Source organism: Camelus bactrianus, chromosome 1 (genome assembly GCF_048773025.1).
Source record: "Camelus bactrianus isolate YW-2024 breed Bactrian camel chromosome 1, ASM4877302v1, whole genome shotgun sequence".
Lineage (NCBI taxonomy): Eukaryota > Metazoa > Chordata > Mammalia > Artiodactyla > Camelidae > Camelus > Camelus bactrianus.
In genome coordinates this window covers 1302711-1330052 of record NC_133539.1, presented here as the reverse complement: position 1 = coordinate 1330052, position 27342 = coordinate 1302711, and the positions used below count along the sequence as shown (strand labels likewise).

At 61.6% G+C, this 27342-nt stretch overlaps 1 protein-coding gene and 1 long non-coding RNA gene across 7 annotated transcripts in view; both read left to right on the top strand.

Moving 5' to 3' along the window:
- The window catches only part of SLX9 (SLX9 ribosome biogenesis factor), a 29062-nt gene extending 23193 nt beyond the window's left edge, over positions 1 to 5869 (top strand). For both annotated transcript variants that reach the window (XM_074341474.1, XM_074341402.1), the window contains 2 exons: positions 3747 to 3815; positions 4979 to 5869. In XM_074341474.1, the coding sequence (XP_074197575.1) occupies positions 3747 to 3815; positions 4979 to 5099 (190 nt within the window). In that variant the 3' untranslated portion in view covers positions 5100 to 5869. The remainder of the gene's footprint in view (positions 1 to 3746; positions 3816 to 4978) is intronic.
- A 7688-nt stretch (positions 5870 to 13557) lies between these two features.
- Positions 13558 to 26965, top strand: LOC123611747 (uncharacterized). 5 transcript variants are annotated; one of them, XR_012511726.1, is made up of 7 exons: positions 13558 to 15049; positions 15296 to 17289; positions 18261 to 18447; positions 19047 to 19242; positions 20220 to 20293; positions 23364 to 23506; positions 23774 to 26965. It is a non-coding gene; the product is annotated as an uncharacterized LOC123611747 (long non-coding RNA). The 5 variants fall into 5 exon arrangements; XR_012511738.1 differs by having other exon boundaries at positions 13560 to 15049; positions 19047 to 20293; positions 23774 to 23912; positions 24016 to 26965; XR_006718836.2 differs by having other exon boundaries at positions 13566 to 15049; positions 15296 to 15471; positions 16984 to 17289; positions 19047 to 20293.
- The last annotated feature ends 377 nt before the right edge of the window (positions 26966 to 27342 follow it).

Here is a 27342-nt window from a genome sequence, read left to right as displayed (position 1 = left end):
TGGAAGCGCCCGGAATGTTGGGTCCAGACGAGGAGTGGCCACCAGAGCTGAGATTTGGCCACAGAACCGGAGCCTGAGATGCACATTCCATTCCTGCTTCTTGAACAAAAATGTGACCCGGTCAAGTACTCCTCCCCGGCTTCGAGTTTTCTCATCTGAAAAATGTGCTCGGGCCCCCAGAGGGGAGAGGGCCGCGTAAATACCGCGGCTGGCGGCCGAGGAGGGGCGTGCGACGGGGGCCTCCCAGCCCATCGGCCAGGGTCACCACGCCCCCCCCCCCCCCGCGTGTGTCTTGGCGCTGGGGAGCTGTTTGCTTAAGGAAACGTTGTTTTGGAGCCGTTGTCGCTGCAGAGAAGCGGCAGAGGTGACACCAGGAGCCCCAAGCGCCGCGGCCCGCAGCCTCCCGTCAGCAGCCTCTTACTCCAGTGTGGGGCGTTCGTCACGCTCGGAACAGTGTTGATTCATAAGTAATAAGCTTAAAGTAATGCTTAATTTAAGCTCATAGTTTATCCAGATCTCCTCCGTTTTTACTTGGTGTCCTTTCCTGTTCCGGGACCTCACCCAGGATCCCACGTGACACCAGGTCATCATGTCCCCTTGGGTCTTCTCTGGGCTGTGACGGTTCCTCCGACTTTCTTGTTTTCAACGACCTTGACAGTTGTGAGGGGTCAGTCAGGCATTTTCCAGGACGCCCCTCCGTGAGGACCGCAGAGGAGAGGGCCCTTCTCATCACGGCCCGTCCAGGGCAGCCGTCAGCACGACCTTCCCCACGACCTTCACCGCGGCCGCTGACCTTGGTCACCCGGCACAGGGGTGTCTGTGGGGTCTCTCCGCCACATGGCTGCCCCCCCACTGTCCCCCGGAAGGGGGTCGCTGTGCACACCGGCACCCGAGGAGGGGATCCGCCCCCCTCCCTGAGGACGGAGCAGCGGCCGGACCGACGTGGATTCTCCTGGGAGCAGATTCCCTCGTCTCCCGGTGTGCTCACCAGTCGTTTACTTATGTCAGGTCGGACCCACGGGTGTTTATTTTCTGCTCTGGGCCGTGATCCAATCCAGCTGAATTCTGCTGCTGCACCGGCTCCAGCTCTGGCCACTGGGAGCTCTCAGGCGGCCCCGGTCCCTCTGACTCCCCCGCGGGGCTGTGTGGTTTGTTGCTGAGCACAGCCTGCCTCTCGGCACCGTGCGCTCCAGGCTCGTTTTGGGCATTTCTCGCTCCTGTCCCCGAAGTGGCGTCTCTCCGGGAAGCTGGGTCTTTCCACTGGACTTGGTGTCAGAAACCAGGACCTGGGTGTTGGCGTGGTGACTGCCACTGGGGAGTCGTTTCTGGGCCCTCTCAGCTGACAGCAGGGACATACGTGTGTGTCTCTTGACCCGATGTGTTCTTGCGCAGTTGGGGACCACCCTCGTGTCTACCGCCGGCTGCAGGTTGGGGCCCCCAGGCTGCTACTAGCTTTGGTGATTCTCACAAGCCGGTTTGCGCACGGCTGTCGTCTGTTACGGGGAGAGGAGACAGGCTGAAGTTGGCCAAGAGAGGAGACCAGGGGTGGGGACTGCAGGAGAGTTCCAGACGTGGAGCTTCCAGCTTTCCCTCCCCATGGAGGCTGGACGGTGGTCTTGCCCAGTACCAGCCTGCAGCAAGGTGAGGGACTGTGCTGGAAGGGGACGCCCACCCAGCTCAGTCCCTTGTGGACAGGTGGGCATGGCTGGCAAACTTTATCTTTGGCCCCTTCACTTGATTCTTGTGCCCTTTTGAGATGGATGGGAGCCCCATTTCACAGAGTTGGGGTCCCTGTCATCGCTCTCGTCTTTCAGCTCCTAGCACAGGCCCAGGCCCTGCAGGTTTGCTGCCTTCCCTCACAGGCCAGGATTCCCTGGAGCTCATGCCGGGGGTGCCCTGGAAAGCAGCAGGTCACAGCTGGCAGGTGTTTCTGTTACCACTGCCCCCCAGGCTTGTACTAAAAGTCAGAGTTGGGCAGGATGTGTGGTGGCACCCAGATCCTGAGGGCAAGGCCTGGGCCCCCTGTCACCATCTGGGACACCCTGACCGAGGCCCTGGGCCTCCCCCAGTCCATCCCCGTCTGTGGGTGGCCTTGCAGGGTGGCGGGTGAGAGCCTCAGGCCGCAGGTGGGCCCGGGGTGTCCCCAGGCTCCACCAGGTGGGTGCCGCGCAGCGCTGAGGCCGGCCTGAGAACCGCACGGCGCTCCCGGGACCAGAGCCGCTGCCCAGGGCCATGCTTACCAGCAAGAGATCAGCTTCTCTGGGAAGTTGCTCCTCTGGCTGAAGGTAGCGGCTGAGGGCAGAGAGCCTGACACGGGGAGCGCAGGTCTTAACGGCAGCAGGGTTTGCCCACCGGTGCTGCTTGGTTTCGGGGCCCCCCGTCCCCCTAGGGGTGGGTGAGCCATATGGGCCCAGTCACACCGGGGGGGGGGCCAGGCGAGGTGGCAGGAGACCCCCAGAGCTGGGCACACCTGGGCGCTCGGTGTGGCTGACAGAAGCCTGGCAGGAAAGCACTGGCCTGTTTTACATTTGGGGAAATTAAGGCTTCGGGGTTCCTCCCGGGTCAGCCAGCATCTGGAGCTGCCGCCCTGGTACTGGTGGGGCTGGGGCCCTCTTGCAGCCCGAGGACCAGTGTGGGCACTTGGCAGTGGCTGTGTGCACATCAGTCCTTCAGGCAGGTCTCTATCCGCTGTCCACCCTATCGGCCCCATGGCCAGAGCCAGGCCTGGACGCTGTGAATGAGCTGGGGCCCCCTGGGAGGGTACTTCAGAGCTGGTGGCAGGACTGGGGCAGGACGTCAGGGGTGCAAGCCCCCACCCCCGGGCTGCTGGTTTGGGTGCTGGGGGGTCAGTTCTGTTCCCCTGGTGGCCTTGGGGAATCACCCCACCTGTCTTTGTCCACAGCGCCAGTTAACTCCTGGAAGATTCCTCTGGAGGGGGTAGTTGTGCCTCCCTCTGAGCTGCCTACCAGGCCCTGGACGTGCCCTGAGGCTTGGGTGAGGGTCCTGCCCTTCCTTGCCTCCCACTGTGCCCCACCTGCCCCTTGGCCCCAAGGAGACCCCTGGGTGTGCTCGCACCGGGGGGCGGTGGACTCCCCTGTTGGAGCAGGAAGGGGTCCTGGGGGCCTTTCACGGGGGTGGGGATCCAAGGTTCCCGCTCCTCCCGCTGGAAGGCTGTGCTGGACCCAGGCCTCGCAACACACGGCTGCCTCCTGGGGGTGCTGGCTGGAAGGAGGGAGTCCTGAGCCCACCAACTCAGCTAGGGTGGGGCTCCTCAGAACTCTGGGTGGTCGGTGGGGTACCTGCCCCCTGGTGGCCACAGGGAGAAGGGTCAGCGGTGGGAGGAGCAGGGCCGCAGTGTCCTGGCCCAAGGCTGAGCCTGGAGGGGGTCCCGTACTGGGGGCCTGGAGCAGGATGGGATGGGCACTGGCACCCCAGAGCAGCCAGGGTGGGGCTGGAGGGCAGGGCACGTCTTTCATTCATAATTCACAGAGAAGCATGAATAAGAGATGAGGGCTCTTGGTCTGGAGACTAAATTTAGGTGTCGTCGCAGGACCCAGATGCTTTCCGCCGCCCCAGCTGGGTCCCTTTCCTGCCACGGGGCGCCCGTGTCTCCACGCGTCCGCACACGCTCCCAGAGTCACTCACGGGGTAGAGGGCCTGGTGTGGCCCCGTGGCCCCGAGTCTAGCGCGCTGGCGGGAGGTTCCAGGTGAAGCCGTGCTGTGCCAACTCACCTCTCTGTCCACAGTGGGGCTGCCAGCAGGCCTCGGCCAGCCGAGTTGAGCCGGATGAACGCGGCACAGAGGCTGCAGCTCCTGTGAGTATGGTGCTGCCCCCGCCCCCGCACATCCCTGCCCCGGATGGTCAGGCCTCTGGCCGCTTCCCCAGCCCCAGTCCACGCGGGGCCGGCTCTGGGCACAGCCTTGTGGTTATGGTGAGGGGAGCAGCTGCTCCTGGCTGTCGGGGGCCCAGGTCTTTGCTGGGGGCTGGTATGGGCACTCGGGGACCCTGCTGTCCTGGGCATCTTGGGGATGTAGACACGTGGCTTGGGCAGTCTGTCATCAAGTGGGGTCCAAAACCTCCCCATTACAGCCAAGAACGCTGGAGCCCAGTGTGATTTGGCCTTGTCCTTGGTCACACACCTGCACGGACAGAGCCCAGGCCCAGCCCCCCACCCCACCTCGCCAGCCCCGGCCAGGGCTGTCCCCACCACGACAGGCCCGCGTGGGTTTCTGACCAGGTCGTCTGAGTTTCAGTGGCAGAGGTGGTGTTCCCCAGGGGCCCCTGGCGAGGCCACCTGTGGCCATGCTGGGCCATGGGGTCTACCGGACGTGAACTGGCCCCAGCACTTCTGAAAGGTGGCGTGACCACGCCTGCTCCAGGTGGGGGCCGGCTGGGGTCGGGATGGGCGCAGAGTGTTGGCACTGCCATGGACTCTGGGGGCGTGGGACCTCCTGCAGGAGAGGGGCCCACCGAAGCCCGCCTGTCGCTCATCACCGCAGCGCCCTGGGGAGCAGGGCTGGTCGCGTGGTGCCGGGCTCACGCCCCTGGTTCCTGCTCCTGTCGTGGCCGCATCTGTTCTGGCTGCACTGGAGGGAGGCATGTCTTATGTAAGGTCTCGTGTGTGCAGGCGCCTGCCGGCTGCTGCCGTTCATGGCAGCTCCGTGTCTGTTCAGGGACGGGATGGGGCCTGTGTGACTGTGATGAGCCTGCAGGGCAGCCAGTCCCCTCCAGCCCAAAGCCCTGAAGCCTGAAGCCCTCAGACCCCACCTTGGCCTGCCCCCACCCGAGACTCTCCTGGCAGAATTTCACAGCCCCACTGCCTTCCTCACCCCCAACCTTGCCCTGGCCCAGGACCAGCCCTTTGCTGGGGTCCCTGCAGCGTGGCCAAGCGGGGGCCGGTCCCGGGGGTGCTGAGTGCTCTTCCCGGCCCCCTCTGAGGAGCATGGGTTTGCTGACCTCTGATCTCCATTCTTTCAGAGAGGAAGAAAGGACGCGGTTTCAGGAGCTGCTGGCCAGTCCGGCCTACAGAGCCAGCCCCCTGCTGGCCATTGGGCGGCAGCTGGCCCAGCAGATGCAGCTGGACGGCAGCCAGCCCTGACCCGGCCCTGGGGTGTGCGTGAGCTCCGAGGACGCACAGAGGGCCGATTGCACCGCCCGCCCTGCACCACCAGGCCCCTCATGACGGTGGCTGTGGTCCTCGGCGCAGCTGGGCCCCGTGAGTGGGGGAGGGGAGCGGTTTACACGGCAGCATTGTGACAGCCTGTTTTGCAATGAAACAAGCGCTGGGAAAACGGCAGGATGTGTGTGGGGCTGGAAGCGGGCCGCCCAGGCGGCGGTGCGGCCCCGTGGCCTGCCTCCTTCACGCTTCCCTGTTTTGTCTGAGTTTGTCAACAGCAACCGCACATTTATTATATATTATTTTAAGAGAGAATCCTGGCTTCCTGGTTCTCCAGGGCGTGGCTGGACCACCTCCTGGTGACGCCCTCTGTCAGGGCCCCTGACTTCCCCCCGCACCCCAGGACCTTCCCTGTGGCCGCGTGGCGGCCATGCCAGAGCGGAGGACGGGGACGTGAGGTGTGAGCCGGCTCTGCTGTCCCTGCTGGTGAACCTCGGACCCCGCCCCGGAGTGTGGCTGGAGAAGCCACAGATGTGTGGGGACCGCCCCCCAGAAGAGCCCTGCTGCCCAGACAGGCGCGGGCCGGGGCTGAGAGCAGGAGTGCAGGTTGGAGAGCTTTGCCGGGAGCTTCTGGCTCGCCCCGCGCAGGCTGCCCTGTCTGAGTGGAGGGACCTCCGCGTTTGTATATCTGTTTTTTAATCTTTGTAGAATGAACTTGGATTACTTGGTAATAAATTTAAGTGACAGTGAAACAGCTTGGTGTTTTCTGTGCATTTTAAACATTTAGTTTGCTGTCCTGCTCTGCAGGGCGTGTGGTGCAGGCCTCTGAGGGGCTGGCTCTGTCTGGGCGGGTGCCCCCCCACCCCCAGGCGCTCCGGGGGTCCGTCACTGGGGCACGAGGCCCACAGGCCCAGGCTGGGGGGTGAGGAGGGGGGCAGGGGAGTGGGGGCTGGGGGACGAGCCCTCTAAGGGGGTCACAGGGAGAGGGAGGGTCGGCCTGGGCAGTGGTGTCATCCAGCTGAGGGAGCAGTAGGTTAGAGGGGAGCGTGAGGGGCTCCGCACCACCCGGAGTCCTTAGCACCTGTGGGGCCCGGTGGGGGTCCCTGGTGCCCAGGGAGAGGGCCATCGGATCGGTCTGAGGACTGAGGGCAGGGGCCCCCGTGCCTGCCCGCCTGCCTCTGCCTCCCTCCCAGCTGCCTTTACGTTCCTCTTTCTCTCTCCTGGGGGAGGAAGCTGAACTTCGCACCCAGGTGTTGCTGACTGCGTGACTGACCGAATGAATGAGAGGCAGGAAACAACGGGTCCTAGGCGGGCCCAGACGATGGAGCCCAGGGCCCGGCAGGGCTGGCCTCGGGTCTGCACACGGTGTGCAGGGGAGGGGGCTGCTCTGGGGCCCGGCAGACCCCTCCTTCCCCTCTGCGTGAGCTGCAGGCGGGGTTCTGCGCGGTGAGGGAGGGAGGGCCCGGTGCTGAGGGGCAGGCCGCAGGTATCTGGATTGCTGCACAGGTGACCCTGCCCGTCTGCTCCTGGCTTTGTCCAGACGGTCCTGCATGGGGCTCCCACACCGTCTTCCTGGTACCCGACCCAGGTCCTGAAGCCTCAGCGGGTCTGACCGTGTTTGTGCTCCAGGCATTGGGTATCACCAGGTTTGTCTGGGGCGGGGATGGGGACGCGACTCCCAGGGCCAGGCGGGCCTGGGCAGCTGCTCCTGTTGGCATCCAGTGCCGCTCGAAGCCAGGTTTGTACAAACTCCAGATGTGTTGCTTCTGGAATGTTCCTCGTGCAGTGATAATGCCGGTGCCGCAGCCTGGCTGAGGTCATCATGCCGAGATGTTGGGGCCCAGCCCCTCCACGCCTCCAGCGGGTTCTCAGGGTCCTCCTGGGTCCAGGAGAGCAGCTGGTGGGCGGAGGCCACACAGCCATGGCTTCCAGGCCCTTCTCTGATGTCACGATCCTGGGGTAGCTGGTCCCCTGCTCCTGGACCTGGGGCCATGGGTCTGCATGGGAAGTCCCTTATTTTAAAGCCGAAGACTGTTTTTCTTCTAAAGATGTTCAGACAGTGTAGGCTACAGTGAAGATTACAGGTATGCTCCTGACGCCGGCTTGTGCTTCTGGAGTCTCCCTCGAGGTCCCCGGGAGAACACGTGGTCACTTCTGTTTCTGAACCCCAATGTCTCCCCCGGTGCCGCAGAGGCTGCTGGGCCTGCAGCCCGTCCCTCCAGTCCCCGCGGCCCCCGCCGCCTGAAGAGGCCCCGGGGCCCCTGGCTGGGACCCTCTGCAGAGGGACACTGAGGCCCGGAGACGGGGCGCTCCCCCAGCCGGCCTGGGGGGTGTCGGGCGCACTTCCTGCTGCGTCCTTGGGAACACAGAGCTGCTGGCCACCCTGTGACCCCCACTTACACACTAGACCTCCACCCTCAGTTCAGGGCAGCACGGGGTCTGGGGTGCCCTAAGAGGAACTGGTCCCCTGACAGCAGCCCCCTCCGCCGTGCCCTTGCCTGCCTTTGGTGTCTGGTTTCTAGCCCAGCGGTAATTACTCCCGCCTCGGCGTCTCTGCCAGGTGGGGGAGCAGATCCTAATTACATAACGATGTTTAATTAGAGAATTGGGCACAGGTCGGCCCTCGGCTGCAGGCCTCCTGCGGAAGGAGCCGGCCAGGCTTCTCTCCTCTCCTGCAGGTGCCCCGGGGTCTGACTGCACCCCACCCCCCCAGGCTGACGTGCCCCTCGCCCTCGTCCTTGTCACCCGGCAGGGCCCTCCTCCAGCTCCGTCTCATTCTGACTACTGCTTCTGGCCTCATCGATGGCCGTCCTGAGCCACCCCCACCAGATGAAGGGACCCCTCTGGTGGGGCAGGCACAACTGTCCTGGAAGCCCAGTCCAGGCCTGCTGGGGCCCACCAGGGGAGGCAGGGGGATGGTGGCCAGTCTGAGCGAGGCGGGTGTCAGCTCCATGCCAGAGGAACTCACACCTGGAGGCCAGGCTGGAGGCAGTGGCTCTGGGCGGGACCCTTTGGCCCAGACCCCCGACTCTTCCTGGGAGAAGCTTGAAGACTTGACACAGGGGATTCCCGCTGCCTCCCCGCCAGCTTTCCCTTCAGGGATCCTGCCTCTGGGGCACAGGTGTCCTGCTTTCTCTGGTCGGTGGAGTCACTTCACTGTGCTGAGTCGCCCGGGACACCTCCTCCCTCTGCCGCCGGCGGACACACAGCCACCCTCACTTGACTTGATTTTTACGGGTTGCTTCTTAAACGTTTATTTTTTTTTTACAGTATGTAAAGTGTTCCACTGTAGGTGTCAAGACTACAGTATGTAATTTAAATCTTTTCTTAATAAATGTGCTGGACAGCTAGGACTGGTGGGTTTTATTCTGCTGGAGGATGTGTCTAAAAGCAAGCGTCTGAGTCATATTTGTAGAGGATTGTTAGCGTTTGTCCCCAGAGACTGGGGCCGCCCTGCACGCTGGGCAGGGACGGCTGGGGCTATGGGCTGGGAGCCCAGGGGGACCAGGTCTACCCCACAGCCCACGCCCAGGCTGGGGGCCGGCTTGGGTCCTCGGTCTGTGCAGATGGGAAAAGATAATCCCACAGGTAAATGTGGGACTTGAGTAAGTGACACTGTGTCCAGCGCCAGGTCCCCACCCTCCCTGTGCCTGGGGGCCCCTGGTGCGCTGGGGCCTTGCAGCCTGAACCCCAGACAGGAGTGACTGGGATTAAATGAAGGAGGAAGAGCGGCACCAGTGGGGCCAGGCTGACGGCCACCTCCCCGGGCTCCTGCACTCAGAGACCACCGGCTCAGACGGGGTGCGGGTGGGGGCTCCAGGGGTGCCGACCCCCCACCCTTGGGGACATGTCGGCCGTGGGGTGATGGTGTGACCGTGTGTGCTTTCAGGAGGGACTCTGCAGGTACGAGGTAGGCGATTGCCCTCCAGCCTGTCCTATCAGAACAGGAGGGAACCCATCTCCTAACTCCCGGGCGCGTGTCTCTTGAACCCCTTCTTGGCGCCTGTTCGCGGTCACGTGCTTCATTATCACTTTTACTGCTTGGGGGGCGGGGGTGGGCAGGTGGTGCGATCAGTTTTCCACAAGCCGAGCAGGGCTCTGCGTTCCTGGCTCACCACCTGGCGCCTCTGCGCTCGCCTCTGCTCGGGCGGGAGCCGCCCACAGCCCTTCCGGCCCCTCCCGGAGCGGAGAGGTGAGCGGCCACCTTTCAAACCCGAGGCTTTTCCCACGGGTCCCTGGGAAGGTTCCCGCCACGCCCGCGAGCCTGGGCCCGATGGGGGGGGCATCTCTACCTTCACTGTCCCCCCCGACCCCGAGGCTGGACCCCACCCTGCTCTCGCTCCCCCCGGATGGAGGAGGTCAGGCCCCTTCTGCTGCAGGGCTTCGTCCTGGTCCTCAGGCCCGACTAGCTGTCCCTTCCAGCCCCCCAACCCTGAGCCAGGCCTGGAGGGACCCCGCCCTGGCCACCCCTCGGGTGTCCTGTTGTCCAGTTGATGTCCTGGTCCTGGCACCCCAGTAGGAGCCGATGGATGCGCTGGGACCACCACCTGCTCTCTGGGTTGGTCTCCCAGGTTCTCTGACCAGACAGCCCCCCCCCCCCGCATGCCTGGCCCGGAGCTGCTCCCCCCTCGTCATCCTGGGACAAAACCGCCTCGTAAGGAACGTCTCCAGGCTCAGCGTGAAGCCGGCCCAGCCACCCTCCTCCCGGGACAGACCGGACACGTCAGTCTGCCCCCACCCAGCACTATGGGGGACACGTAGAAGCAGGTCCTAGTGACCGGGTGCCGTCCTGTACAGTCTCCCTGTCTCTGTGCTGGGCCCCCACTGTGGTCTGTCCCCAGGCTGTGCCCAGAGCCGGTCCTCCCCCGGCTGGTGGTGGGCCTGCACCCCCCCGCTCCCCCAGGGCAGCTTCCAGAGTCCAGGTGAGATGCCCTGCGCTGCGCGGTGAGCAGCAGTGCTGCAGACGGTGGCCTGTCCCTCGGCCAGGGTGTGGTGGGGACGGCACGGAGCAGAGCCCGGCTAGCGCACGCGGACCTGTCTAGGGGGAAGCTCAGCTGTGGCCAGGAAGCCACCCACTGTTGGGAATGTTCGTCATGGCAGCAGAACCTGGCCCGTTGTGACCGATGCACCTCCTCCCTTTCCCATCGAGGAGCCCGCGGAGGAGAAAAGGAAGCCACTCTGTGCTGAGGTCAGGAGTGGGCGCCATCAGCAAGTCGGGCCAGAAATACTGAGAAATAAGAATTTTCTGCAAGAAACAGCAAGTCAGACGTGCTCCCAGGGAACAGCAGTGGAAGAAGGGCCTCCCTGCGTGGCCCCAGCGGCGCCTCTGTTCCCCGGGGAGGCGGCCCCAGCGGGACACGCCTGCCTGCAGGGGCCCGTGCGCAGGGCGCCCTGTGCCCGAGGTGCCCGGAGAGACACTGATGCACCGCCGGATGCAGACGAGCTCTCCGACACACGCAACGGGGCCGAAAGTGACCGCTCAGTCGCACTGAGGTGTGTGGCGCAGCTTGCCAAAGAAACAGCTGCTCTCACAGCGAGCTGAGTCACGGAGGAAGCAACACGGCCTGACAGGTGGTCTGGAAAAGCAGCACGGAAGACGCTGCCCAAGGAAGCTTCTCGAAGGCAGTGGAGGAGACCTGAGCATCGTGAGGTTGTCTTTATACACAAGAGAATAGGAAGTGCTTGGACGAAGCATTCCGCTCCAGACCGTGGAGGAGAGGACTGCGGCACGGCCTGGAGCCCCAGGAAGCTGTGGGGACACGTGGAGAGATAAAAAGCAGTGGCTGATTTGGCAAATAGAAAGGCTGTAGAGTCATGAGTTCGGGAGCGCGGACGCCCCTGGGGGCTGCTTGGGGCGGAGTCCGCCCCCTGGATGTCTCACCAGGGCGCCATCAGGGAGGCGGCCGGTCCCCGATCTGCCAGGAGCGGCCACGGGTCCAGCTGACGGGGCTCCGCCCGGCCTGTCCTCGTCCTCACAGCCGGCCCTCCGCACGGGGACCGAGTCGGCGCTGCAAGTGTCACTCCTGGTTGTGTGGCGTCTGTCTGTCGGTGTGAGCCACGTCAGGAGCGTGCTAGCCCCTGCCCCGGCCCCCGGACCCCTGCCCGGCCGGGCGCCCCTGCCCTGCTCTCCGAGGCGCTGGGGAGGGCGGGCAGCCGGCGCCGTGTCTCGTCTCCCCTGCCCTTTCCACCAAGGAGAAGGACTCAGACTGCACATGGGGAGCTGGGCTCCCGGGACAGGGCAGGGCTCACGGCAGCCCTGAAGGGGTCAGTCCTTTCCTCCCAGCGATCTGGGAAGAGGGCCAGAGGCCCCGAAGTCCGAGCGTCTGGACGGGCCCACGGTGGGGCCCGAGGGCCAGGAAACACTGTGTGCACCTCGTCCAGGGCTGGTGCCAAGAGGACCCGCTCCAGCCACGCCAGGGTGAGTCCCGGAGCTCCCCTTCCCTGTCCTGACCAGGAGCGCCAACCACAGATGTCACACAGCAGCCTCCAGAACACGGGACCTCCAACGTCGAAGGAAACCAGGCGCCTTTTCTCCTCCCACCCAACCCCAAGAACCAGACTGAGCCCCCTCCCGCCAGGAGAAAGCAGGGGTCTCTCTGGGCCTCTGGAGTGACCCCTGGCTGGGGGCCCCACATGCCCACGAGTGGCTCCTTCCCGGCAGCACTCGGAGGGCCAGTGACCTCCGAGTGCTGCCGCCCCTGCTTCCGTCCGGCTCCCGGGCCGCGAGCGGGAGGCCTCGCAGCTGCTCAGAGCGGAGCGAAAGTTGTTTGGATGAGACTAAAACAAGACGACCATATATCAAAGGCAGCTGTAAAGCAGGACTTAGCCTTGTAATAACACTGTGGTTTTGTTTGCGCATCTTGAAAAATGTGAGTGTGATCTCAGCCAGGTGGTGGCCACAGGCCGAGGCCTCGGGGGGGGGTCTCTGCTGTCACTCAGGAGCACAAGCCCTCGTGGGCCCCCAGTTCCAGAGGCCGCTGCGGCCCCTGCTCACCCGGCTGAAAGGAGCAACATACTGTCGGGGGGCCGTTCTCCCCAGCCCACCTCTGCCCACGGCTGCTGGTGTTGGTAAGAGTGACCGAAGGGCCTTCTCCACCTTCTGGGGCCGGGCTCGGGGCTGGTGGTGTCCCCATGTCATGTCGGACTCCGGCCAACCCCACGACGGGGGCGCCTCTCTGGCCGGGAGCTACGGGTGAGGACGCTGAGGCCGGCCCCCTCATCCACCAAGGGGGCCTGAGCCCCGGGCCGTCAGCTCACAGAGCCGGCCTCCCAGATGGCCCTGCTGCCCCCCTGCTGGTGTGCCCCTTGCCCCTCACCGCACACATGGCACGGTGGCCCTGACAGCCCACGGCAGCCTTGTCCACGCCGGTTCTGAAAGGCCGCGTGGCTCCTTTGAGGTGCACGGTGAGGGCGGGGGCTACAGCCAGCACCCATCCTGGTAACGGACCCTCCAGCCCCAGCCCTGCAGGCGGGGCAGCCTGAGGTGCAGCGGGAAGCTGCAGGAGTTGCGGCCTGCAGGCTGTGTAGAGCTGTGTTTGGGGGCAATTCGTGACACAGCGGCAGGTACCTAATACACGGGGCCCAGCAGGCCACAGCCAGCCCCGTCCCACCGTGACCGAACCTTGGCCCCTTGCAGCGGAGGCCGACTCACAGCTCCCAGAGCCCACTGCCCCTGCAGGCCAGGTTCCAAGCAGCCCAGCCCTGCCAGGCCACGTCCAGTGTGTCCCTGTCAGGCCCAGGCCCCCTCGCCCTTGGCTAGGCGCCTCCCCATCCTTCTCTCCCCAGCCCACTGGGGCCCACCCTGTTCAGGGCGCCATCCTTACACGCAGCCCTAGGCCCCCTGTCCTCGCCGATGTCCCCTGGGACTTTATCCGGCCTCACTCCTCACCCTCCCCCGCCCCAGCTGCCCTTTCCATTGTTTCCTGGGACCCAAGGAAATTTTCCTGGATCCCAGCCCTGCCTTGCAGGTTCTGCAAACCTCTTGCCTTCTGCCCTCCCATCCCCCACACCTGTCCCATCCCCACACCTGTCCCACCCCCACACCTGTCCCATCCCCCATACTTCTCCCACCCCCAGTGAGTGTGTCAAGAACCCACCCCGGCAGCCACCGCTCAGGTTATAAAACCCGCTTGTCAGCCTCCATGGAACGCCTCGCCGGTGACAGGACCCCAGGGGCAGTGGGTGAAATGTGCAGCCCCTGCTGGTGGTGTCCTGTGACGAGGCTGAGAAGGCGCTTTGTCAGTGAGGCCCGAGCACTGGCTCTGCCCGCAGTGACGCCTCCTGAGGACCCTGGGTCTGGGACACAGTTTCCCAGCCTTGGGCGCAGAGTCTTGGCCAGCCAGATGGGACTGGCCCAGGGGAGACCTGGGTCCCTCCCGAAAGGTCCCTGTCTGTTCGAGCACAGTGGCCCTGTCTTAGCCTGCGTCCAGGGCTGCAGGTTGTTGGGTTGGGGCCTGGGCATCGGGGGAGAGGAAGAAGGGTGGCTCGGGGGCAGCTGTCCGGTGACGGTGAGGGTGCTGATCCGTGTGCTCTGCGTTCCTGCACGTCGTGAACAGAATTCCCATGTGGCTCTTGTTTATGGGCCTTTATTAATGGCTTACGTTTCTGTTGAACCGTTCATTAGCTGTGCAGCCGACAGAGCTGTAACTGCACCCCAGCACTGAGACTGGGGCCCACATGTGTGCCTGTGTGCGCACGTGTGTGTGAATTAATATTACCCAGATATGCACGCAAGTGTGTTCACATGTGCATTGGGTGCCCACACGTGTGCCCCTTGTATGTGTGTTCATGTGTGCACACATGCACAGGGGGCTCTCATGTTCTTGAACTTGAACTCCTGGGCCCAAGGCCCCCATCTGCTTGAGGGGTGGTGACCCGCAGAGGAAGATTCTGCAGCAAGTTGATGTGGGGAAGCTGTTCTTTGCTCTGAGAGAGGATTCCCCAAGTTCTTTCATCTCCCTGTTTAGAGCCTGGTCCCAGCCTGGAGGACAGGGCCGCACCGGCCCCTCCTTCCTGCCTCGTGGAGGGCCACGGGTGCCTGCAGCCTCTGACTGGCAGGTCCGGACAGAGCCTGTTTAATCAGATGGTGTTTCCAGGAGCCAAATAACAAACATACTTTCTGGAAGCAGCGGGAACAGCCTGTCTCCCAGGAGAGGAAGGAAAACAAGAAGCTGCTGATGGCCACACCCAAGACAGTTAGAGGCCACTGGGGTGACCGGGCCTGGCCTTGCCAGCTGGCACGAAGGAGGGAGCTCTGCACGTGCAAAGGCTCTGCGCACGGAAGCCTGCAGACTCAGGGCCGCGGCCTGGGCACCGAGGGCCCACAGCTCTGGTGTAGGCAGAGGTCCACCTGCCCAGAGGCCGTGGCCACTGCCTCTGGGCAGGTGCTCCCCAGTCTGGCTCTTTAGAGGCCCCTGCCTCCATCAACCCTCCCAGCCCAGGTCCTGATGCCAGGTGAGGGGGCCTCACCCTCAGAGGTGGGTCTGTGGCCTCCTCCCTGGACCCCACCTCCCCAAGAAGGCTGGTGGCCTCCCAGAGGGGGACAATATCCTGCAGGCAGCAGGCGGGTCTTGGCCTGAGCCCTGTCAGGACTCACGTAGGACATTACTTAGAAAACCAGAGTTTCCCTTGGGAGACTCAGCCCTGCCGGGGTGCTAAGAGGAGGCCTGTGGCTGCCCGGGCTCTCTGCCTCTTGGAATCTGATCTCCCGTTTTGTTCGTGAGCTGCTGGCCTGACAAGCCAACCCCACTCAGCCTGGGCCGCCTGCTGAGGCCGTGGCCCTGGGGCATTCTTGGCGGAGTCCCGCACTCACGCGGGAAGGAGGGGTCTGTCCGAGGCCACGGCGCCCAGCTGTGCACAGCCACCCCAACCCTGATCCAGATTCCCTGGGGCTTCGACGGGACAGAAATCCAGATCTGAACCCCTCTTCCCGGGTGAGTCTCACGTGCAGTTGGGGTGCAGGGAGAGAAAGGACCTCGCCGGGGGGTGGGGGGGGGGCTGGACTGTGGACCCAGTGGGTTCGGGGTGAGGCCTGGAGCAGCTGGGCTGGGTCAGAGACAGGCCGGGTTGGGCCCTTTCCCCGGGGCGCCCTCTGTGACCTGGGAGAGAGCTCACCGCTGCGGGGGAGTCATCACAAGCTCGGCGCTGACGCCTCCAGGAGAAACACCTTTTATTTTCAGTCTGCACTGTCAGCTTCCTGGGCAGCTGAGGACCAGGCGCTGCTGGGTCTGCCCGCCCCGCCTCCGAGCTGAAGCTGGGGCAGCCTCCTCACGCACCCAGAACCATCTGCTCCCTGAGCACGCGCCATTCGCAGCCGGGCCGGGAGGAAGGGGCCATGAGCGGGCCTGATGGGCAGGTAATGGGGGCAGTTTGACAACAGGCCTGGTCCCGCCGGCCCTGGCTCGGCAGTGTCCTCAGGGAGGCCGTGGGGAGGGCCCTCTGGACTCCCCGGCACCCCTCACTCCCCACCCCGGGCTGGGGACACCAGGGAATCGCAGCAGTGGGTCTGCCGGCCTCTGCCAGCCTCGGGCACCCCCTCCCAACATGCTGCATCCCCGTGTCCCCGACCCACGGCCACCCCGGGGTCTGCAGGGGGACTGAGGCCAGCCCTAAAAACTGGAGGGAAGGGTGGCCAAGCAGCGGAAGCCCCGGCTCCGGGTGGGCAGCAGGAGCCCGGCCTCTCCACTGGGCAGGTGGCAGCTGAAGAGGCCCAGCGTCCACAGCGCATGAGAAAGAGACACCCGGCTCGGGGTGCGGGTCTGGGCTCTGCTCTCTGTAGCCCCACAGACGGGGCTGCGTCTGCTTCACGGGCCACCAGGCCCCGCGCACCCCGACCATCCAGCTGAGTCCCGGGCAGGGTGTAACCCAGTGTCTGGACTCCGAGCAGTGCCCCTGCTGCCGTCTACCCCTTCCCCATCTCCTGGGGCCCGTGATTTGGCCCCCCCCCCCGACTGTCTGGGGTCACCCCTTCCTTCCCTGCATGCCATGTGGGCTGGAGTTTGCCTGGCACCCCACGTGCGTCTGTGCACATCTGGACATTTCCAGAATAGAAGGTTCTGGAAGCCGCGGCCAGAACCCTGTGCATCCTCAGCTGGCTCAGGTGTCAGTGCATCTTCTTGAAAGGAACTCTGGTCTGCTCTGCTGGATTCTGTGAGGCCGGCTCCTGCAGACCTGCTTCCCTGGGGGCTCTGCGGACAGGGCCCTCCCAGGGTGCCACCCTCCCTCATTCCTGTGCCGGCAGTGGGGCTGCCCAGACGCAAAACCTGGACCCATCTTGGCCTCACGTGTGCCCGAGGGTAAGCTGCCCGGCAGCGTCCATGTCCACCCAACGGGCAGAGGCTGGGCCAGTGCAGCTGTGGGGCCACCTGTGTCCCTACCTTGGACGGAGGCTAATCCCCTGGGCGGCTCCCATACGGCCGCTCGGAGGTCAGTGGTCCTGCTGTCCAGATGCCAAGGCCGCGCGCACTCCAGAAACCTGGCTGGGCTGACACCTCGCCCTCCCCCGGTCCTCTCCCACGGCATGAGCCAGCGCCTCGGAAGGGATCTCTTTGGTCAGTGGGGGACAGTAAGGGACAGCCTGGCCTCCCCCCAGCAGGCCTTCAGCTGCCTGCTTTCCATGGAGCTGTCCCTGCGCAGGGCAGCAGGCTGGTGGTGGAGCTGGAATTCGTGACCCAGGGCCGGGCCTGACCTTGTCCCAGCCCCCTGGGGCTCCTGGGTGTGGGAGCGCCAGCCCTGCTGCTGTCCCTGGCCCAGCCCTGACTGCGCACTGCTCGGCTCCCCGGGGGCGGGAGCTGCAGGGGCAGACGGGGGGTTGAGGGGTGAGCTCAGCCCAAAGGAGTACTTAGGGATGCCCCTTCTCTGGCCTCAGGTTCCCTGATCCGGGAGGCCCCCCACTGCCCACCGCTCACAGTCTACATGTTCCCGAGGGTCTCGCGTCTCCGTGCCGTCGATGACGCCAGGGGGAGGGGCTGGCCAGGCCCCTCCTCTCCTTCCATGGGGTAGGGGTGCCTCTGCAAGGGGCCGAGCAGCTCGTGAGCTGCTTCACGGCAAGTCAGGCGCTTCTTGGAGAAGGTGCTTGCTTTGTCGTGGGAGCGGCCGGTGCGACGCGCTCTCCGGAGACAGAACAAGGGAGCAGCTAGGACGCGCGGCCAGAGGGGCAGCCGGTGCCGGCCAGGTGGGGTCTGCGGCCGCGCCCACCTCTCCCTGCAAAACCCCCACATGGCCAAATGGTCCAAGAAACTGCCACTCGGGGGGCCCTCCGTGTTTGTTACAATGAGAATCGGGTCCTTTGGCTCTTCTCTATCTGTCTTTGGCCAGTTCGGGGTCACGGCTGTCTCAGCCGGACGTATTAGCTCAGGCAGCTTAACCCACATAAGTTATTCTCTCAAGGCCTGGAGGCTGAAGCCCGAGGTCCGGGTGTGGCAGGGCTGGTCCCTCCCACGGCCTCTCTCCGGGGCGTGTGGACGCTGTGTCCTCCTGTGTCCCCACGTGGTCGTCCCTCTGTGCACGTCTGTGTCCTGATCCCTTCTTCTTACAAGGACACCTGTCCCTGTTAGAGCCGGTGCCACTTTAGTGACCTCATTTTAACCTAATTACCCTTTTTAAGACCCTATTTCCAAATATTGTCCCATTCTGAGGTCCCAGAGATCAGGACCTCAACATAGAATTTTGGGGGCAAAACTCAGCCCATAACAGGGAGGTTAGCAGCCTTGGGTTTGGGAACTCTGGGGGTCACACCCGTGCAGATCCAAGCGTCTCATCTGAGGAGGGGCTGGGCTGTAGGGGGTCTCGACTGTGGGGTCTGTCTTAGGCCTGGTCCCCTGGGGTCCCCAGGCCGCTCTGCTGGGCCCCATCCCTGTCGGTCCCCCCAGCCCTCCTGTCTGTAAGGGGACCATGTCCTCTGTCTGTGAGCCCGCCCAGCCAAGGGAGGGTCACACACAAGGAGCCCAGTGGAGGCTGGCCTGTCCTGTTGTCACCACTGTGGCAGAGGCATGGGGCAGGACCAGGGCGTCTGTACTCTGCCCGCAGCCCACCGCCGGCCCTGCACTCCCGCATCCTCCTGCAGCCACGCTTCACGCTGTGTGGGTGAACCCCCACCTCTGACTGTCTCTCCTGTTTCTGTGTTTCTGGGCTTGGCGTTCACAGCTCCTCTGCTGGGAGAAAGGGTGCCATCTAGCCAGGAGCTGGGAGGAGCCGAGGGGCATCTCCACGGCCCGGCCCACAGGTGAGGGAGCGTTTCAAAGCCCTTGTGTTCAGAAGGACGTCTTCATCGGGCGGCCAGATCGGGTCTGACTCACCCTCCGTGCTAATCACCTCAACAACTGTGCCCCAGGTCAGCTTCAGGGGTTCTGGGTCAGTATCTCCTATTCTGTGAAAGGGGGTTCTTGGGCCAAAAGAGTTTGGGAGACGCAGAGTAAGGCAAGGTGGAAAACAGGCCCTACAGCAGGCCTTATCAGAGCCTTTGATGGGCTAATGTGAACTCTGACCCTCCGGAGGGGTGGGGAAGCAGGATTCTCAAACTGACAGGTGGTTTAACTTTCATGGAAAGTCTCACGAGGTCAGTGTCTTTTGAACATATTTGGAGAATGCTGCTTTGGAACAGCCAACAACAGAAAATGTAGGGTAGAGATTTTTTAGACTAAATCTTAACTCTGCCTCACTTTCTTCTTACTGTTTAAAATCTGAGAAGGGCCTTGTCAGTTCAGCCTCCTGCCTCGCTGGCCTCCCTCCTGCAGGCATGGGGGCCTCGGGGCAGCCCCCGCCCCCGCCCCCGCCCAGGCGGAGGCCGGCGGCCGCCGGCAGCCTGGCGTGACGTCCTGGGGGCGCCTCCTTTCCCCGGCTGGACTCTCTCCAGGGCGGGTTTCTTAGGGACTGAGGGTGCCCACCGATGCGCCCTTGATGCCGAGACCCCCCCACGCTCTTTCCTTTTAGAAAGTCGCAGGTGCAGGACTGTCGGATTTCAAGCAGTTTCCTGCGGTGTCGGAATGCAGGCGTCAGGATGCCGTGGAGCCTGGCCACTTTCCCCAGCGCCATCGAGGAGGGTGACGGGTTTGCGCCGGTGCAGGCAGCCGGCCACCCCACTCCTCCCACCATGCCGCAGAGCCACCCCGGCTCTTTGACCCTAACGGTGCCTGGCTTTCTGATTCCTGGCTTCGCATCCTGGGGTTTCCCAGCGACGATCAGCAGAGGAACCGTGGGGTCCCTGCGGGCCAGTGACTGGGAGGGCCTCCGGGATGCCGGCCAGTGCCGCCTTCAAGGCTTGGCCGTGCCGTGGCAGTGGACGCGAGGCGGACCCGCTTCAGTCCTGACCTCGCCCCCGGGAAGCCGCTCTGAGGCACCACCGCCTTGCTGGCAGGAGGTGGGAGGGCTTGCCTCCATCTGGCGCTGGAGCTGGAGACTGTGGGAGAGAGAAGGGCCTGCAGAGAGGGCGGCCCCATCACCCGGGTCCATGGTGACCTCACTCTCAGGACCCCCCACCGTGCGGGCAGCGGGTGAGGCCCAGACAGTGCCTGGCGGAGGGGAGCCCCTGACAGTCGGAGCCGCCTCTCTCCGCCCCGCCACCCCTGCGCCGGTTACCAGGGCCTGGGGTGGGCGTGGCTGGGCCTGGGGCTCAGAGGGGTCCGTGAGGGGTTTGTCGGGGGACTGAACAGCGCAGCCAAGAGGAAGCAACGGTCCAGCGAGTTCTGCGCTGTGCTTCTGCCAGGCTGCGTCGCAGCTGCGTCTTGATACGTTAGTTTCCCCTTGGCTTTCGGGTGGCTTTCTCTCCTTTTTTGGTTCGTTCTTGGTTACACTTCCTGCTGACAGCAGACCCCGTGAATGGCAGGGACCTGCTAGCCGCACGCTGGTTGCAGGCACTGCCCACACATGACTCCAAGAGAAGGCCCTTTAAGAGGACCTTCATACAGGAGGGCGGATCGGGGGTGGGGGCCAGAGCCCTAGGGACAGGGCTCCGGTTCTGGGCTGGCCCGGGCTGCGGGCTCCTCCTGGGTTAGCCCAGCCCCGGCCAAGTTAGGGCTCAGTGGTCGGAAGCATCCTTCACATGGGAAGTGTCCGCAGGTGTGGGGCAGGAGGCCCCCGATCCTGAGACCCACCTCTGCCTTCCAGGTGCCAACCAGCCCTACACCCCACTCCTCTCCTGGGTGCACCGTGGCTCCCTGGCTCTGTGGACGGTTCTCCAGGTAGCCATCTGGCCCTCTCGACTTGCACTGCTCCATCCCGGGAGCCCCCAGCCCCACCTCTGCCGCTCTGTCTGGTCCCGGTGGACAGGTCCTGATCCCCTTCTGTGCTTGCCCCTCTCCAGGACAGCAGGGGTCCCGGAGGGCTCAGCAGGGAGAGATTAGGGCTGCCAGACACCCAGGGCTCCTCCTTCTAGGCGCATAGTAGGGCTACATATCCTGTCTTCTCTGGCGTAGCCATCAGCCTGCTCTGGCTGGGAGAAGATATGTGTCACTTCTGTGCGCGGCATGCAGGACCCTCGTGTGTCTGCTGGGGTCCTGCTCTGGTCCCAGTTGGACTCCCAGCCAATCCATGCAGACTGGGGGCGTGTGAAGGGGAGCTCTTGTGAGACCTGGGGCCTGTTGGTTACACGGTGGGACCCAGCTCGTTGCGTCGGACTCCAGGGTGGTGCAGGAGCCGGGAAGATGGCCAGCGTGGCTCTCGCCTCAGGGGACCGTGGCTCAGAGGCACCGGTGTTTTCAAAACTGTACCGAAATGAAACTGGATTCTCCCTCATGGATCTGAGGCTCTTTAGGTGAACACGGCCTGGACTTTGCTTCCTTCTTTCTCCAAAATTTCTTGGCTGGTGGATTGGTTGTGTGAAGCTTTTTCCAGACGAGGATAGTTTCCAATTAGTCTGTGATATTTGCAAACTCTGCACTAGCAAGCGGGTCTTTGCTGAGATGTTTTCCCAGAAATCTGCTCTCCCCAAACAGCCTAAATGGCTCCCTTCACTGCTGCCAGGAGAACAGGGGACCCTCTGTCTGCCAGCTCACCCAGCACCAGTCCCGCGGCAGCGGTGTGAGCAGCCGATGGCGCAGCTCAGGGCCGAGTGCAGCGTGGCCACAGCGGACACCCCAGGCCCTGGTTCTGGGAACATGTGCCCACCCTCCTCCTGAGCTTTTTGAGGGGAAGGTGGATGCACAGGCTCAGATCCAGCCTCAGCACTGCCCACCTGTGACTGCGTCCACACTCGCCCTGCTCTCTGCACTACAGGCCAGTCAATCGGGAGACGAGGTTCTGGGGCAGGAACAGCAGCTCTATTCGGAGAGCCGGCAGACCGAGCAGATGGGGGACTCATGTCCTGGAGAACCACCCCTATACGAGTGGAAAAGTGTCCTACCCTTAAGGTCAGAGCCTGGAGAACGGGCTCTCCTGTATAGTTCAGGCTCCAGGCCACGTTCTTTTACAAAAGGTGCAGAGCCAGCCCAGGAAACAGAGCTCAGGGTTAGCGCTAAAGGAGCAGATCTCAGGTGGAGTCAGGATTGTTCTTCCCTGTTACACACCTGTACGGTCAAGTCACGGTGGCTTGTGGCCAACAGGCTGGACTGCCCATGTTGGCCCAGTCCCTGCCGGCTTGCCCTCTCCAGGTGTCCCCATGTGGGCTCATTGACCCGTCAGCTCCATGGCCGATTCTCACGCCCCAGAACCCACCTCACCTGCCTCTACAGGGGCTGCAGCTCATGAGATTACCAGCTTCCCAATTTGTGGTTCTCCAAATATAAAGCATCACATAGGCCCCACTGGCATAGAACACCCGCAGTCAAGCTAACAGTGACTTGACAGTTTTCTCCAGGAAAAACTCAGTGGGTATCAATCTTGCATTTGTGCGAGCAAAGGGCTCCTTCTGGTGATCCTCCCCAGATGAAGAGACTTCCCGTTCTGGTAATACAATTCTGGTTTTAAAAAACCTTAGACAAATAGGCCCTGAGGGGCACCCTTTAAGACAGTGTCAAAATCTGCTGTGAACTGTTTTTTGTAGTGTAGTCAGTTTGCAATGTTGTGTCAGCTTCTGGTGCACAGCATGTTTCAGGCATACGTGCACAGACACAGATTCCTTTTCAGATTCTTTTCCATTATAGGTCACTACAAGATATTGAATATCTTTCCCCAGGATATACAGAGGAAACTTGTTTATTTTATATAAACTAGTTAATATTTGCAAATCTCAAACTCCTAATTTATCCCTTCCCACCCCCTTTCCCCCTGGTAACCATAAGGTTGTTTTCTATGTTTGTGAGTCTCTTCCTGTTTTGAAGATGAGTTCATCGGTGTCTTCTTTTCCTTTTTTTAGATTCCACATATGAGCGATCTCATATGGTATTTTCCTTTCTCTTTCTGTCTTACTTCACTTAGTATGACCACCTCCAGGTCCACCCATGTTGCTGCAAATGGCATTATTTCATTCTTTTTTATGGCTGAGTAGTATTCCACTGTATAAATACACCACAACTTCTTTATCCAGTCATCTCTCAATAGACATTTAGGCTGTTTCCATGTCTTGTCTACTGTAATTAGTGCTGCCGTGAACACTGGGGTGCAGGTGTCTTTTCAAATTAGTTCTCACCATGAACTATTAGCCCACATCATGCTCAACAGTAAGACAGCCGTGGTCCCCATCGAGGCTGGACACAGACCAGGAGTCCTAGCTGGTGCAGCGAGTGAGGAACGAGTAACAGGTCATCATGCGGTCGGGCCGTTACTTCCTTTAAATGCCCAAGAGAATTCCCTGGGAAAACATGAGAAACAATACGAAAGAGCAGAAGATTCCTCATCACGGAAGTTTTAAGACTCTCCGTCTTTCCTACAGAGCAGAAATAACCCACTTAGAACATAGAAAAGCCCCCCAAAATACCTACACCCCCTAATTTCTGGAATCTGTGTCTATGACCTTATGTGTCAAACTTAAGGGTTGAATTAAGGGTTTGAAGTAAGGGTACCAGCCCGGACTGTTGGGGCCGCCCCTAAATGCCATCACAAGTGTCCTTATAAGACGGGAGCAGGGATTCGACGACCCAGAGCAGGAAGGCCGTGTGAAGTCAGGGCACAGAGTTGGAGACGCTGGTCTGGAAGGTTGGCACGACGTGGCCCCAAGTCCAGGGACCAGAAGCCGAAGGAGGCAGAGGGGCCTCTCCGACAGCCTCGGAAGACAGTTCGGCCCCGCCAACTCCCTGATTTTGAGCTTATGGCCTCAAAACTGTGAGAGAATGAATTTCTGTTGTTTAAAGCCAGGACGTGTGTTTGTTACCGCAGCCACGGGAGCAGCCAGCGTTCATACTTCCTGCAGCTCTGACCGGAGGTTTCTCCCGGCTGGACGGGTGTCAATGACGCTGGGGCGGCAGGATGACGATTTTGACTTCATTCGTTCTGCACATCTGTGCTCATATCCCGGAATAGTAAGTCCCCTGCCCAGAGCCCCCGCCCGCACCTTTCCTGGGGTCTCCCACCCGGAATGTCTGTCTCCCTGGTCCTCCCTTCCTTCGAGGCTCCCCTGGGCACCGGGTCGGGGGCGGGATGTACCACCTGCATCTCACTCTTGGGAGCTCAGGTGGTCCCAGGAGGACTAGAAGGGAGTGAGGTCAGCAAGGGGGGCGGTCAGGGACCACCCTCCTTCTGCAGAGGTGAGCTCAGTGCATCACTTCCTGGCTTTGCCTTGTTTCCAGGGACTGAGAACAGCATCTGGGTGACCACCGGGACTGTGGTGCCTCACGGATGCCGCGTCGCACCAGGAAGGTCCGAGGAGCCATCCCTGTTGTTGCCACGTGCTGGGGGGCTGTGCGCCCTCCGGTCTCAGTTCAGTAGGTGGGTGCGGGGGCCTCGCTTCCAAGGCGGGCTGCCCTTGCAGGCTGCAGGAGAGTGTTCTGGTGACTGCGTGCATTGACACTGCCCGGGCGCCTCTGTTCAGGTCTGTCCAGAAATCACCTGGGGCGGCTGCTCCCCTGCACAGAGCCCTGCACCTACCCAGGTGGATTGGAAGCACCTGTGCACAGCCACTTTACGCTGACAAAGCCCGCAGAGAACTCAGGTGCCGTTCAGCAGATGAGTGGATGACCGAACGGGGGCGCAGCCACTCAGTGGAGTGGGCTGCAGGAATGGGGAGGAGCGAGGTCGTGGGCACGCGGCACGGGTGAATCTTCAGTGCGTTTTCCCAAGTGAAAGAAGCCGGACCCGACAGCCTTCGTTCTGTACGATCCCGTCTGCGGGGCGGCCCGGGAAAGGCAGAGCCACGATGGGGAGTGGACAGGAGCAGCTGCAACTCAGCCTGACCCTGTGGAGCTGGAACCCGGAACCTCAAACGTCCTCAGTGGCTCCAGGTCGGAGCCCAAGAGTTCCCTTCAGATGCTCCGTCCCACTTGTCCTGGGCTCGTGCGCCAGCGGTCAGCTTCGTGGGCTCCGCGCCTGGAGCCATCATCCCAGCGCCAAGCTCCTCTTTCTAGAGTCAGCCTCCTAAGGAGGGGAGGCTGGCACCAGCTGCGGCTGGTGACCCCCGTGATGTCTGATGCGGTATCTCTGCCAGATGCCCCAAGCCCAGAGAAGACAGCGGGAGATGGCGGGACATCGGGGGAGTGGGTCAGGGCGGGGGCTCTCGGGAGCCGCATGCCTCTAAGGTCATCCAGTCCGAATGGCCCGACTGGAGGGGGCAAGACTTGCCCGGATGCGGCAGACTCGTGCTGAACCAGGACTGGATCCTGGTCTCCTGAGCTGCCTCCTTCTCCACAGTTGTCTGCAGAAGGAGGCCCCGGACCCAGCTGACACCATGAGGGGGTCACCTGTGGGTGGGGCCCAGGGGGCTGGTCTCCCACAGGTGCCTTGGAAGCCAGCTGCAGGTCCTGCAGGAGGCAGTCTGTCCTGGTGGGTGCCGAGCTGGGGGTCAGGACCCAGGGCCGCGGTTCTGCACCCCAGACCTTGGTCTCCAGTCTCGAGCCTGACAGGCTGATCAGCGGGCCCTGGGGGTGCTCAGTGAGTCCATCACGGAAGCCAGTGCTCGGGGACCCGGGACATGTCACCGCACGTGGGTACGAGCGCAGAAGTTGCGTCTGTCTATCCTGACGTCTGTGTTCCCAGGCCGGGCTGTGGACAGACGGACAGACGCACAGATGCCGGCCTGCCCGAGTGCATCCTAGGAGGGGGAACGGGGAAACGGAGCCAAAACCCTCTGGGTCTCTCCAGCTGCATGCCTTCTGGGTTGACCAGTGCACCAGGGAGCCAAGTGCCCCTAATATTTGAATCAGAAACATGATTTTCTAAATGCAGGAAGCTACAGCATTTTCTTGTCCAGGTTCCCGTGAGCGGAGCTGGGGGCTTGGATTCGAGGCTGCCTCTGCCCAGCGGTGGAGGCCTGGCTGGGCTCCCTCCTCCCACCTCTGCCCCTCCACGTCCCCTGATGCCAGGCCCCTGGGATGCAGCCAGGCTCCCCGGACACAAGCACAGAAGCTTAGGGACAGGGCACACTTGGCCCACCGCCTCCCCCACCACGGGTCAGCTCTTGGACTCTCCCGCAGAAACTCACTCATCTCACCACTGTAAACGCAGCGTCCTTAGAATCAGAAATCAGTGGCAGATGCGGGCAGATTAGGTCTCGCAGGGAGAGGTGGAGGCGCAGGCTGGAAGCCGGCCAAGGCCAGAAGCCGTGGTCGCAGCGGCAAGGTGCCAGGGCCCCCTTGGCATCAGGGCGTCTGGGTTACAGAGCGCCAGCCTGCTCCTGGAGAGCCGCAGCCGGGGGAGCGGCTCCGAGGGCCCCTCATGACCCTGGCATGTGCACCCCCAGTGGCGGGCGCAGGCCGCCCTCCTCCAGGACCAGGAGCGCAGTGGGTGTGGGCTGGCCTCGGTGCCCCTTTTAACCAGTTACCATCTTTGAAAGGAATCATCTCTTAACAAATGAGATATAATTCACTTATCTTGCAATTCACCCTTTTAAAGTGTAATTCAGCGCCATTTAGTACGTCCACACTGCTGTGCAACCAGCCCCTCTATCTGCTTCTGGAATTTTCCATCACACGATTCACAATTTTGTGTTAGTATCAGGTGTACAGCAAGGTGATTCAGTTATACATACATATGTGTATACATTCTTTCTCAGATTCTTTTCCATTATAGGTTATTACAAGATGCTGAATACAGTTCCCTATGCTGCACAGCAGGGCCTTGTTGTTTATCTGTTTTACATATAGTAGTTAGTACCTGCAAATCCCAAACTCCCAGGTTATCTCTCTGCCCCGTCCCCTTTCCCCCGGTAACCATCAGTTTGTTTTCTATCTCTGTGAGTTTCTTTCTGCTTTGTAAATATGTTCATTTCTGTCTTTTTTTTAGATTCCACATATAAGTGATATCATAGGGTACTTGTCTTTCTCTGACTGACTTCACTCAGTATGACCATCTCCAGGTCCATCCACGTTGCTGCAAATGGCATGATTTTATTCTTTTTTATGGCAGAGTAGTATTCCATTGAGTACATACACCACAACTTCTTCATCCAGTCATCTGTCGATGGACATTTAGGTTGCTTCCATGTCTTGGCTGCTGTAAATAGTGCTGCTGTGAGCACTGGGTTTTTTTCCGGATATATGTCCAGGAGTGGGATTGCTGGATCATATGGTAGCTCTATTTTTAGTTTTCTAAGGAAATTCCATACTGTCCCCCACAGTGGCTGCACCAATTTACATTCTCACCAGCAGTGTGGGAAGCGCCCTTTACCCCACACCCTCTCCAGCATTCATTGCTTGTAGACTTTTTGATGATGAAATGCCTCTCTTTGGTGTTTCTTGTAGGGCAGTCTTACTAGTGTTGGATCCTCTCAGATTTTATGTATTTTGTTCATTTTATTAAATATATACATATTTATATTTTTAAATATATTTATATTTTTTGTCATTTAATTTTGTTATTTTTTAATGTGTCTTAGTATCGCTTTCATTTTGCAGCACAGGTTACTGTGCACAGAACCCCAGGCGGGCGGCCGCCACCCATCAGCACTCTGACTTTGTTCTCCGTGGTTTCTGATGGGAATCCAGCTGTCAGTCTTACTCAGGATCCCTTGTATGAGACACATCGTTTTCCTCTTGCTCCTTTGAAGACCTCCCCTCATCTGTGACCTGTTACAGTTTGGTTACACTGTGTTCAGGTGTGGATCTCTGAGTTTATCCTACTTAGAGTTTTTTGAGCTTCTACAATGTGTAAATTAATGTTTTTCATCAAATTTGAGAAGTTTTAGGCCCTCATTTTTTCTCAGATA